This window comes from Bombyx mori, chromosome 22 (assembly GCF_030269925.1).
Source record: "Bombyx mori chromosome 22, ASM3026992v2".
In the NCBI taxonomy this organism is placed as follows: domain Eukaryota; kingdom Metazoa; phylum Arthropoda; class Insecta; order Lepidoptera; family Bombycidae; genus Bombyx; species Bombyx mori.
In genome coordinates, this window is record NC_085128.1 from 12,534,093 (window position 1) to 12,547,346 (window position 13,254).

Consider the following 13,254-nt stretch of genomic DNA (forward strand, 5'->3'; position numbering starts at 1 on the left):
AAAATGGTCTAACCTATCCAGATTCCGTGCAAGTAGCTCAAATATACTGACAAATAAAGCGTATTCTTCCTTTGATGAAATCCAAACAAGTTCAATGCTTTTCGTCGACATTCAAATAAAAACTAGACTTTTTTTACTTATTGTTTAGGTGGGTGGACGAGGTCACGGCCCACCTGGTGCTAAGTGGTTACCAGAGGCCATAGACATCTACAACGTAAATGCCGCCACACACCTTGAGATATGAGTTCTAATGTCTCAGTTTTTCAAGTACAGCGGCTGCCCCACCTTTCGAACGTATCATATCGTTCTGTGTAAACCTCAGTCGTCTGTGACCACGAAAGCTGTAAAATAATATAACGGGAACAAAAGATTGCGATATCGAACCATAACAGTAGTTTTTAATGAAATTACCGAAAAATATTCTTTAATTTTTACACTAACCTTTTTAATGGATCATTAAATGCTTAACACGCCGTAATGCCAACGTGATTTCTGCCTTATAGTCAACAGTAACTAAAATGTCAAAAGTAAAATCGAAAAGGACAGTAGCAAGTCCAATTGTTCGCTCTCTGCTCAATTATAATAACCAATCCGGCTTTTTCAGTCGCAACGCGATTGCAGTAATGGAAGTGTATGAACTGCACGGCCATTTCTCGTATGAGCCTCGGTCAATAGAAAAACACAATAGCCATAGCACAATGGACCCCATTCAATGCTCTTTAAACGTTCCGAAGCCAAATGGAAATTTCAGTGCTCACGCGAAATATCACCGTGTCATATGTGATTAGTTTTTTTTACTCTCCACGATCACGAGTTTCACTTATTGTGCACGTTGCGTTGTAACGATATTTCCCATTTGAATTTTTTTCAGAGCTTTACTGTAGCTATGTGTACACAATGTGTACTAACTAATTAAGAAACTACTTGTAATACGCTTTACTGATAGTAGGACCTCTTGTGAATCCGCACGGGTAGGTATCACCACCCTGCCTATTTCTACCGTGAAGCAGTAATGCGTTTCGGTTTGAAGGGTAGGGCAGCCGTTGTAACTATACCTCAGAACTTATATCTCAAAGTGGGTGGTGCATTTACGTTGTAGATTTCTATGGGCTCCTGTAAACACTTAATACCAGCTAGGCTGTTAAGTCGTCCACCGATCTAAGAAAAAAAAACCTCATACAGTAATCCTTCATAATTAACTCAATTGCCGATTCAAATGCGCGCAAATGTCCATATGTAACTAGTCAGGTCATAAGTATTGTCACACAGTAAAAACTTTTCTTTTAGAATGCTGGCCACAAAAAAGTTTATTGAATTCGAATTTCGAATTGTTCATGAACATAAAAATGTATACTTTTAGAATTTTACTCATTTTTAAATATGGAGTGGACGCTTAAAGAAACCGTGTTGCAGTTATTGCGTTGCATCGTTGCGGTTACGCGCCAATTCAAATTTTTAACATACTGAAAAATTTGAATATAACCAAAAGATTCGTTTATCGTACCATCAAACGATACAATGAAGACTCTAGTGTAGATGACAGGTCAAGAAGTGGTCGCCCTCGGTCTGTTAGGACTCCAGCAGTGATAAAAGCTGTGAAGGCGCGAATTCAAAGAAATTCCAAACGTAAGCAGAAACTGTTGGCCCTTCAGATGGGGTTAAGCAGAACCACGGTGAAAAGGGTGTTAAATGAAGACTTAGGGCTTCGGGCATCGAAGAAAAACAGGACATCGTTTGAATGCTCGTCTAATGGACCTGAGACTGAAGAGATGCCGCGCTTTGTTGAAGCGGTACGCGGGAAAAAAATATCGGGAAATTATTTTTTCGGATGAAAAATTTTTTACCGTAGAAGAGAGCTACAACAAACAAAATGATAAGGTGTACGCACACAGTAGTGAAGAAGCGAGCAACCGTATTCCGCGTGTCCAACGAGGTCATTTTCCATCCTCGCTCATGGTATGGTTGGGAGTTTCTTATTGGGGCTTAACAGAGGTACATTTTTGTGAGAAAGGTGTAAAAACGAATGCAGTTGTGTATCAAAATACAGTCCTGACGAACCTTGTGGAACCTGTTTCTCATACCATGTTCAATAACAGGCACTGGGTATTCCAACAAGATTCGGCGCCAGCTCATAGAGCGAAGAGCACACAAGACTGGCCCTCCTCCAGTCCAGATTTAAATCTGTTAGATTACAAGATATGGCAACACTTGGAGGAAAAGGCGTGCTCAAAGCCTCATCCCAATTTGGAGTCACTCAAGACATCCTTGATTAAGGCAGCCGCCGATATTGACATGGACCTCGTTCGTGCTGCGATAGACCACTGGCCGCGCAGATTGAAGGCCTGTATTCAAAATCACTCAGGTCATTTTGAATAAACTTTAGTGTCATAAGAATCTATGTTTTGTTAAGTTCATTTTGGTATATGAATGGTTACATAATTAATAAACTTGTTTCAATTATTTTACATTAAACATGTGACAGAATTTATGACCTGACTAGGTATATGTTACAAAAAAATATATACCAAAACTTGATCGTGAATAATTTATTATTGTGCATTATCTTCTTTAAAATTGCTCAACAGTCATAATGAATGTTTTAAGTCTATTATTAAAACAGCTAGTTTGTTTTTCATACATCGTCTAAGTATATGACGTGAATGACGTGAATTTTGCATTTTTACATTATTGCCTCTTCTGACGCGATGCTGTTCTTTGTTACTAATATTGTATACAAAGTATATGACGATTTGACTATCTGAAAAAAGAAACATTAACATTTATTAACTTTAAATCATATAATTTAAAAATTTGCTTTATTAATAATTATATAAATCGAGGAGTGAAAAGCTATTTAGAGATTAAGCGACATTCCGCTTAATACGCGACATTTCTCTTTGTAATTAAAGATGCCTTTTATTTGGTATTAGAATCAACAATTCGATGTTTTTAATTGAACTTCAATTAAATTTACCGCGTTCAAATAGCTGAAGAAGTTTTTTGTTATCATATTTTTTCCAAATTTTAACCTTTAAATAGCTGTCTTGTTAAGTTACAAAAACGTCACTTAAACCAATTATCCCAAATTAAAGTTCAAGTATATTGAGCAGCTTAGGTTTATCTCAAGCTGGGTGGCGGTTTTAAAGTTTCTTCAAAACGATTTCGGCGGTCTTCCGTGATCACTTAACACCAAAAGTCTGATGAACTCATTTACCAATCTATTACAACGAAAAATATATATACATTGTTAAATTTTTTTATCGAAATATATTCACTAGCTCGGTTATAATACTCTGATTATAAAATAGATAGTAGTTTAGGTGTTGCATGTAGTTTAAATTTGAAAGATTAAAACGCTACTCTGCTACTAAAAAAAAAGGTTTTTTAAGTCGTCAAACGTATTAATCTAATCTGATACTTTTTTTAATTGCTTAGATGGGTGGACGAGCCCACAGCCCACCTGGTGTTAAGTGGTTACTGGAGCTCATAGACATCTACAACGTAAATGCGCCACCCACCTTGATATAAGTTAATATAAGAAGTATATACTTGATATAAGAAGATATAAGTTCTAAGATCTCGGTATAATTACAACGGCTGCCCTACCCTTCAGACCGAAACGGCACGGCTTCACGGCGGAAATAGGCAGGGCAGTGGTACCTACCCGCGCGGACTCACAAAGGTCCTACCACCAGTAATTACGGAAATTATAATTTTGCGGGTTTGATTTTTATTACACGATGTTATTCTTTCACCGTGGAAGTCAATCGTGAACATTGGACTTATTTTGAGCTGTACCAGTTCTCGATTTTCAGTTCAAGTAAATATACTTAAATACGTAAAAAATCTTCAAGAAAGATATTTCCAATCTGAGATCAGGGTTTGTTGCTGGCTCCCGAAAAAATATCCCTAGCTCTGGTCTGTTTAACGTGCGAATAAATAAAATGTTCAATACTACATTTATATTTACGTACAGAAACGAAACTGTCCAAAGATAGGGGTACGACTCTAGCGATTCGCACTACCAGCGGCCTCGTCCACCGCGGCATCACGATCAGAAACATTTTGCGGACACCTGGCGATGCTGATGACCAATCACTCAAATACAACGAAGTATTTATATATTTGCTCTGAAAAAATTGAACATTAAGCATATCTAAATTTGAAGACAAACAAAAAACACCAATTTTATTACTGGTGGTAGGACCTCTTGAGAGTCCGCGCGGGTAGGTACCACTACCCTGCTTATTTCTGCCGTGAAGCAGTAATGCGTTTCGGTTTGAAGGGTAGGGCAGCCGTTGTAACTATACCTGAGACCTTAGAACTTGTATCTCAAGGTGGGTGGCGCATTTACGTTGTAGATGTCTATGGGCTTCAGTAACCACTTAACACCAGGTGGGCTGTCAACTCGTCCACCCATCTAAGCAATAAAAAAATAACTAACAAACACAAAAATAATTGTAGTTAATTACATTTGTCGTAAATTTATTATAATTATCGTGAAATTCACACTGATAACAGGTATTAGCTTCCAGTAGAATTGAAATGGTCGGCATAATACAATAAACTTATTAAATTATAGTGTTGTCACGGGTTCTTAGTAAGTTTGCTAAATTTTAATGTAATCTGATTGTTTTTCGTGTCAAATATAAAGGCGAAGTTAACAAAAACGTATTAAAAAAATGCTCACCTCGTAGCTGACAACGTTACCGTAATAGCAGTATATAAACATTTGAGTCAACAACACGAATATAAAATTCAACAGAAACACAAATTCTAAGGACACAATGTAGGTCTGCAACAGAAAAAATAATGCACTAACATTAACATGGAAAAGTCTAGAAATTGAACAAAAAAGTGTATTATATCGGTCTAAATATGAATACAAATACAAAATTTTCTTGTTCTATTTTTTTGTTTATAAATTTATTTATATCTATACTAATATTATAAAGAGGAAAGATTTCTTTGTTTGTTTGTTTCGAATAGGCTCCGAAACTACTGGACCGATTTGAAAAATTCTTTTTCCATTAGAAGCCGACATTGTCCCTAATGAACATAGGCTACTTTTTTTTATTTATTTTTTATTTTATTTTTTTGGTTTAATGTGTGTTTTAATGTTTCCGAAGCGAAGCGAGGGCGGGTCGCTAGTCATATTATATTTATTATATTACATATTTATTTATATTATAAATTTTCTTGTTATATTTATGTAGCTTTTGACTAGTTTTAGCGCGAGGAATTTAAAAAATTAAAATAAATTAATAAAATAAATATAAGTCTTGAGGTGACAGTGATTATGCTCATCATATCTTAAGAAGACGGCCGTCCTGAAGTTAAGTGATTTTTTTTATTGCTTAGATGAGTGGACGAGCTCACAGCTCACTTGGTGTTAAGTGGTTACTGGAGCCCATAGACATCTACAACGTAAATGCGCCACCCACCTTGAGATATAACTTCTACGGTCTCAAGTATAGTTACAGCGGCTGCCCCGCCCTTCAAACCGGAGACCGGAGGCAGCGGCTTGGCCTTCGATAGGTAGCGGTTTGGCTCTGCCCCTGGCATTACTGAAGTCCATGAGCGACGGTAACCACTCACCATCAGGTGGGCCGTGGTCAGGTATGCTCGTCTGCCTACAAAGGCAATAAAAAAAAATAGGACACGCACAAAGCATGCAGCCAAATCAAACATGGAGTCTTTATATGATTGTATGAGAATTAATTTTAAAAACTGTACTTTAACGCCTTGATTGTTTCAAAACTGTTACACCACACTGGCGCTAGATGGCGTTTAATTACACTGCCAATCTGGCCACAACGCAATTGAGGTTTTCATAATGTCACAAAAAAGCAAAATTTGAAGAAAAAAAAAAGGAAATCGACTTCAACGAAATAAAATCATCAATGTAGCCGAAGACAATTCTTATGCATTATTATGTAATAATTCAAAAAGTACTGGTGACTAAAATTTAAGTGAGATATAAAAGTTCTGAGGCAACACGCATAAAAAAAAACAAGCGAGTTTAGAACCTCCTCCTTTTTTTTAAGTCGATTAAAAAAAATAATGCGGTGCTATGAAGTGAATTGTGCATGGCTAGAAAGGTATGTTTTCTTACATCGCTCAATTTGTATATCACCATACATATCGCGACAGATGACGTGAAAAACTGAAATGTCAGACATGGATTGAAAATGTCGGTGACCTCGTTTATGAGCCTGAAAGAAAATTTTATTTAATTGGGATACAAAAATAAAATAATTAAAAAATAAAAATTATTTCTCGACTATCTGACGGTTTTCAATAGCACAGAACAGATTTATCATTAAATTAACAGCAGCTTTTTCCGACTAATGGACGCCATCATATCATCTATACTGATATATAAATCTACAGTGGTTTTGACGGATGTTCCATTATAACTACTGAACCATGCATCCGATTGACTTGAAACTTGGCATCCATGTAGAAAACATATGTACTTAACGGATAGACTAATATTTATATGAGTGTTGGACTCCCTACACCAGTTGCGGGGGCGTTAATGATGAGAATCTTTGTGGGGATGAGAAATAATAATGTTAATTTTAAATGCCCAGCGAAGCGGACGAGTACAGATAGTATCTTCTAATTTTCAAACCTCGAAGCACGGCTCTCTGCGAAAATAGACAGAATGATAGCAGAATGGTGTGATACTTACCCGTACTACTAGCCCTCATTACACCGTACCTCGAGTAATCATGGAATTATTAATTTATCCGGTTTGATTTTTAGAATAAGATTCTTTCATTGTAAAATTGATCGCAAAACTGTGTTCGGTGCCTGCAGGAATTTAACACAGACATCGCCATAACGCTCCAAAAATGTACAAAGAACGGTATATCTATAGCTATATAATATAAGTGCTTATAAAAACCGAAGTCTACGAACTTAATTAATTTTCAACACTACTGTCCAGAAGAGATTGATTTAAGTCAATCTTAAATTAACATAATTTTTTTTTTTCCTCCGGGCGGAAAGTGGCAACTTTCGTCCCGCTGCGCTAAACAAAGTTGCCGCTTTCCGCCTTTGTCGGACAAAAAAATAGTATACAGCCCTTGGAAAGTAAGAAAAATCGGTTTCTGTAAAGTCGGTTTACTGACTGACGATAGTTGAACGTGACAACGTCATAAAAAATACTGATGGAATGGTTTCATTTTTCAAAAGAAAATTTTAATTTTATTTGTTTGATAGATATTTTGTATGGACAATTGACACCACATTCACTTTTCACTGAACTTCATACTTGACGAAAACATGTAAATGTATTATTGTATAGCAGCTGTCCACGCGGATGCATCGCTCACTCAAGTAGGGGAGAGACAGATGTCGAACGCTGCCGAACGCGGAGGCCGATTGTGCCTCTTTGTCGCTCGTTGCGCGCTCTCGCTTGCACTTCAAGCCTTAAATGGAACGCCTCAATGAATCATATTTTTTCGTGCGTGCAGCTGGCTCCATTGAATTATAAGACGTTGTCACGTCAAAAATAAACCGCAGATCACATGTTTGTCGACCTCGGCTTCGCTTCGGCCAACAATTACATGTGATCTGAGGCTTTTCTTGTTTTCCTTTCTAAGGTGTGTAATACTCGTATACAATTAAATTTGACATTAAAATGTAGCGTTCATTGTATTTAATTCTACTTACCAATTTACTTTATCGAAACGTTTCACGTAATGCAAAAAGCGATTCTTAACATCAACATCAGAATTTGAAATTCGTATATCGCTTTTTGTCGATTCGAACAAATTCTCTAAATTATACTTAATTATTTTCAGCTGAACCTGTGCTTGTGCGTAGTATGTCACAATAAGGCAATCCAATGTGACATGTCCATAGCCGACCCAGAATATCGGAAAGCAGAGCATAAAGAGTTGCAGAATAAATCTAAAAAAAAATCGTGTAGCTTACTTACAATAACTACTGGTGATTTATTGTTGAGCCCACATGCATAGCCATAACCACTCTGCCTATTTCTATCGACTTGAGACAGATAGCTGTTATACAATAGTAATAAAACTTCGATCCCAGCGGATAATTCATTTGGTATTGTCCGTGAGCTTCCAAAATCACTGGACAGCAGATAGACAGTGAGATCATTAGCTGAACTACAACCGGACAATTCTGGATTGGACATGCCGTATGAGAAATTTTAATAGCAATGGGCGAATAGTCCGAGATCCCAGGGCCCCCAGACGTCACGTATTTTCTGACGACCAAATTTGGCCGATTGCGTAGTGTTAGTATGTACTAAGAACGCATGCCTACCTGCTACCTTGGTAATCGGCCACATTTCGTTCGTCAGAAAATACGTGACGTCTGGGGGCCCTGGGATCTTACTCTAGAAGTATTTATTTAATCCGCTTCCGCCCCCTGCAGACCTGGAAACTTCGGAAGCGTTCTGCTGAATTCTTTGATATACTCCAGTCAGGTTTACCGACACACCACTAGCCATTATTTTTGGTAGTTATCGGTTTATCTGGCTGAGGAATGAACTACCCTCCACAGTGTTCTCCGAGCGCGATAACAGGTCTTTCTGCAAATCTAAATCTGAAATGTGTCCTCAGCTATATAGGCAGCGACTTTGAATACAATCTAAAATTAACATAAACGTATTTACTTCGTCCAGTTATCTGGCGTGAACGGGACGTAAAAAGGTACAACTGTATTGGGATCTTTAATTCGCCGAAAACAAAAGGACATTGGCCAAATGAAACCACCAACTGTGACATAGGTTAGTAAGAGTCTCGCGAATCGTGTGACTTCCTTCTTATTCTGTATCAGATGTTGTTTGTCCTTCAAAGTTTTTGCAGCGAATATCGGATCTGAGAATCAAATAATAAATTATCTTACATATGTACATATATAAATATAATGCCTACGAATATACATAAACTTATTGTAATAATAGTCAATGGAGTGTTTTAAGTTATTTTAAGTTTTATTGTTAAATAAATCGACGCTTGAAAGGCAAAAGTGACTAAGCGACAATGCGTGAGCTTTACAGTAGACTAATTTAAAGTTGAAATTAATTTAAAATATACACGAGAAATACCTGAAAAAATATCTATTTTAATGAATCTAGCTGTAGGATTGAAATTATTTTAATAGACCTAGAAATATTTTTTTCTTGCGCATCGAATATGGTTATTGCCTATCATTTATGTACAAATCAGTTATTGTCGCTTATTCACGTTTGCCTTTCAAGCGTCGAAATTATTTTGGTATTGTTTAGTATTTGGTAACCAAATTACAAATGCAGCTAGCTAAGTGCACTGGTGGTTACCGGATCCCCTAGATATCGTCACACCTACTATTATTAAACATAATTTAAAATTCTGGATCCATTGAAATATAAGGTATACTTTTTCTTATGGGATTTTATGACCTGGTAACTAAGACCTTTAGGTCAGTCTTATTTTTTTATTTTATATTGTTATTTTTATGAAAAATGATATTATGGAGTGAAATTAAATGAAATGAGATGAGATGATACGGGATGAAATATAATCTCATTAAAATGTTGGTCATTTACTGGGACTTTTTCAGTGAACTTTTTGTAGGTTCCCGAGAAGTTGCGTCCAGCGACTTTTTATTTTCCCACATTTGTGCACTTTCTATTAGTTCTAAATAATTACTAAACCACCGTTACTACACATTTAAACCTGAAGAAACACTAAATAGACAAAATAAAACAAATTACACAACTTCACTCCTCGCGTTCCGGCCAAAAAGTCCTAAAAGGTATACTTTTTTTTGTTTTATTGCATAGATGGGTGGACGAGCTCACAGCCAAATCGGTTCAGCCATTCTCTCATATATAGATGTTATTCCTTCACTGTGGAAGTCAGGCGTGAACATTTGTTAAGTACGTATTTCATTAGAAAAATTGGTACCCGCCTGCGAGGTTCGAACACCGTTGAATCACATCATACAAATGCACCAGGCGCCTTATTATTTAGGCCACGACGACTTTTTAAAACATTAAATGGCTTTCCTGTAGAGTTGCAAAATTTCGATTAAACCAAATAGCCTTTCTTCTCTCGATATGTATTATAATTCAGAAACAAAAATAACATTTTACTGCTGGTAAGACCTCTTGTGAGTCCGCACTGATAGACACCACCACCCTGCCTAGTTCTGCCGTGAAGTAGTAATACGTTTCGGTTCGAAGGGTGGGGCAGCCGTTGTAACTATACTGAGATCTTTGAACTTACATTTCAAGGTGGGTTGCGCATTTACGTCGTAGATGTCTATGGGCTCCAGTAACCACTTATCACCAGGTGGGCCGTGAGCTCGTCCGCCCATCTAATAAAAAAAAAAGTTTTAAATTTGGAAAAAATATCATGAAAAAAAATTCTTCAGCTGTTTGTTTGAATGGGATAAACATAATTGAAGTTCAATTAAAAACATCGAATTGTTGATGCTAATACCAAATAAAACGAACTTACTTAATTACAAATATAAATGTCGCTTAAGCCAAATAGTATTTCCCCCTCATCCCCATGTCTAACAAAATACAATAAGAAACTATCAATGCGACAATTACCATTTAACAATTCATGAAGATGGTCAACTCTGGAACTCCGAAGATTCAAATTAATACATTTCAAAAATAAATTTAATTGAGGAATCTCCGTCATCATGCCTTCTAACCGCTTGCGGCTGTCCTGATCAAACTGGAAATAGTATTACGACTAATTAAATCACAAAATAATTATCCTATAATCCTATCCTGCTAATATTATAAACGCGAAAGTTTTTAAGATGCATGTTTGTTACTCTCTCACGCAAAAACTACTGAATGGATTTTGATGAAACTTTATAATAATATAGCTTACTAATCAGAATAATACACATAGTCTATAATTTATAAAGATATAGCGTGAATTACACAAAATGTAGTGATGAGTGTCTAGTAAGTAGGATAAAAATCAGCCATCTGCGAGATATTCTGGAGTGCGCCGCAAAAACCGTTAGAGCAACAAGTATATAATGTAATATGGAAATGTTTATCTTAAATAATCCTATAAAAAAGTCCAAGACAGCATAAACATATCTATCTTTTATGCGTAAGCCATTATCACCAAAATAGTGAACCATAAATACAATAAAAATTGATAATTTATTTCTTACGCACATTGGTAGTAACAAATTGAGCCTTAGATCCAAATAAATTATTTTGTCGTTTCCGGTATTTTAAGTAAATAAACTTTGTCCTTTAAACTACATCATTTGGACAAATGCTTGAATAGTTATGACGATAAACAACCAAGTGCGCGATATTATGAAAGATGAAGATAGAAAATTCAATAAGTTCAATAACAAATTACAGTTCCCGAAGCGAAGCGAGGGCGGATTGCTAGTATATGTATATAGGTATATTATGTGTATGTATATTATGTGTATTTTATAGGTATATATATTATCGATATATTAGATATATATATATATATAAGGTAATTTCCAATATGTTTGTGATTAGAACGACACAGTCAGTCAAACACAATTGAGTTTCTCTGTAATAAAAGTTTTATTGTTCATTATATTAGGTACATGAAATAAGAGTGTGTATTTACTCATTACGTTACAAAAACCTACATACCTGTAATAAAAGAAACGACATTTAATGTTATTATTAACAATGTCAGTTCCTGAATCACAATTAAGTAGTATTTTAAACTTTAAATATTAATTTATTAACAATCACGAGTCTCATGCGTTTTAGGTTATCTTTTCCATAGCTAATTAAATTCATTGATTTGTCATGTCACTCATTCGATGATGATTGATGCGCGGGAAATTGAATTAAAGAAAATTATATTTTTTCTTTACATCTCCCCCCGTAAAGAAGATAGGATGCAGATGTCAGCTCATGCACGGTCATCAATCGTAGGCAGGAGCTGGTGTTAGCTTTGAAATGTGGAAAAAGTTCGACTCTGATCTCTTATGGTCAGTGTTTATCTTGTAAATTGAGTTTGAAATTTTTTCTATAATTCTGTATGGTCCAAGTTTCAGTTCATCAAGTTTCTTCCGATTCAGCTTGTGTCCATTCTCTACAAAAACAGTATCACCAACTTTGAAGTCCATATGTTTTCTATTTTTATCGTAAATTGTCTTGTTATAATTGTGTGATCTGATTGTATTTTCCAGAGCGTTTTTCCTGGCCAGGATTAAATCATGGTCAGTCTTCTTTTGTTTCAGGTCATTTGGCAAAATCCTAACATCTGTGCCATAAAGTAGATACTTGGGAGCATATCCAGTAACAGTGTGCTCTGTTTCATTGTATTTTTGTACACAGTTGTGGGCTACAGTTGTCCATGCTCTTTTTGTGTCATGTTCATTTATTTTGCACCTGATTTTATTGACCAAAGTCTGATTCAATCTCTCGTTTAGGCCATTCGAAAAAGGAGAGTTCACTGCTGTAAAAATTATGGGAATATTTTTTTCATCCAAAAATCTCTTGAATTCCTTAGAATGTATACCTGGGTATTGGTCTGACAGTAACAATTCAATGTCATCACTTTCTGTACAGTTTCTTATTAGTTTGATGAAATCATTAGCATTTTGAGTACTTGATGTTAGAATATATGCATATCTGGTGAAATGATCTAATAAAAGATGCAAATATTTCTTTGTTGATCTGGAACCTCCGAATCCTCCAATGGTATCAATAGAGCAGATCTGAAAAGGTTTTGTGGCAGGACCCAAGTGGGACATCAACCCATATTGAATTTGTCCCCTTGATTTGTTCTTTAAACATACTGTACAATTCTCACAGATTTTTTTTATGTTTTTAATCATATTTTCTGATGTATACACTGAGCTTATCATTCTCTGCATCTGTTTAATTCCTATATGACCCAGATCTGTATGTACACTTTTCATAAAGTTCATGCTAAATTCCTCAGACAATATAATTTTTTCTTTTTTCTTTACTTTTTTGTAGTAAACATTTTGTTTCTTTATTAATTTGTCTTCTCTGCACTGTATATATTTATTTTCTATTTGATCTTTTAGGATATCTTCTAGTGTTATTATGTTAACTACTTTTAACTGCTCCTCTAGGTTTTCATTTGGTTCAAGGACCGGGTTTCTGCTTAGGCAATCAGCTTCAATATTGTATTTTCCTGGAGAATATTTAATTTGGAAATCATATTGTGATAGGTAGTATGTTAGATCTCCTAATTCTTCGTCTGTTCTAGATCTTATGTTCAT

General features: G+C 35.6%; 1 protein-coding gene across 1 annotated transcript; it reads right to left on the reverse strand.

The window, feature by feature from the left end:
- Nucleotides 1-2,531: 2,531 nt before the first annotated feature.
- LOC110385248 (odorant receptor 94b) lies at nucleotides 2,532-11,775 on the reverse strand. Its single transcript, XM_038018980.2, has 8 exons — nucleotides 11,642-11,775; nucleotides 10,586-10,715; nucleotides 8,657-8,861; nucleotides 7,684-7,923; nucleotides 6,116-6,215; nucleotides 4,691-4,795; nucleotides 3,975-4,130; nucleotides 2,532-2,758 (listed from the first exon to the last, which is right to left on the reverse strand). Exons 1-8 carry the CDS (start codon nucleotides 11,660-11,662, stop codon nucleotides 2,681-2,683), a joined length of 1,035 nt encoding a protein of 344 aa, XP_037874908.1. The 5' UTR covers nucleotides 11,663-11,775; the 3' UTR covers nucleotides 2,532-2,680.
- Nucleotides 11,776-13,254: the final 1,479 nt, after the last annotated feature.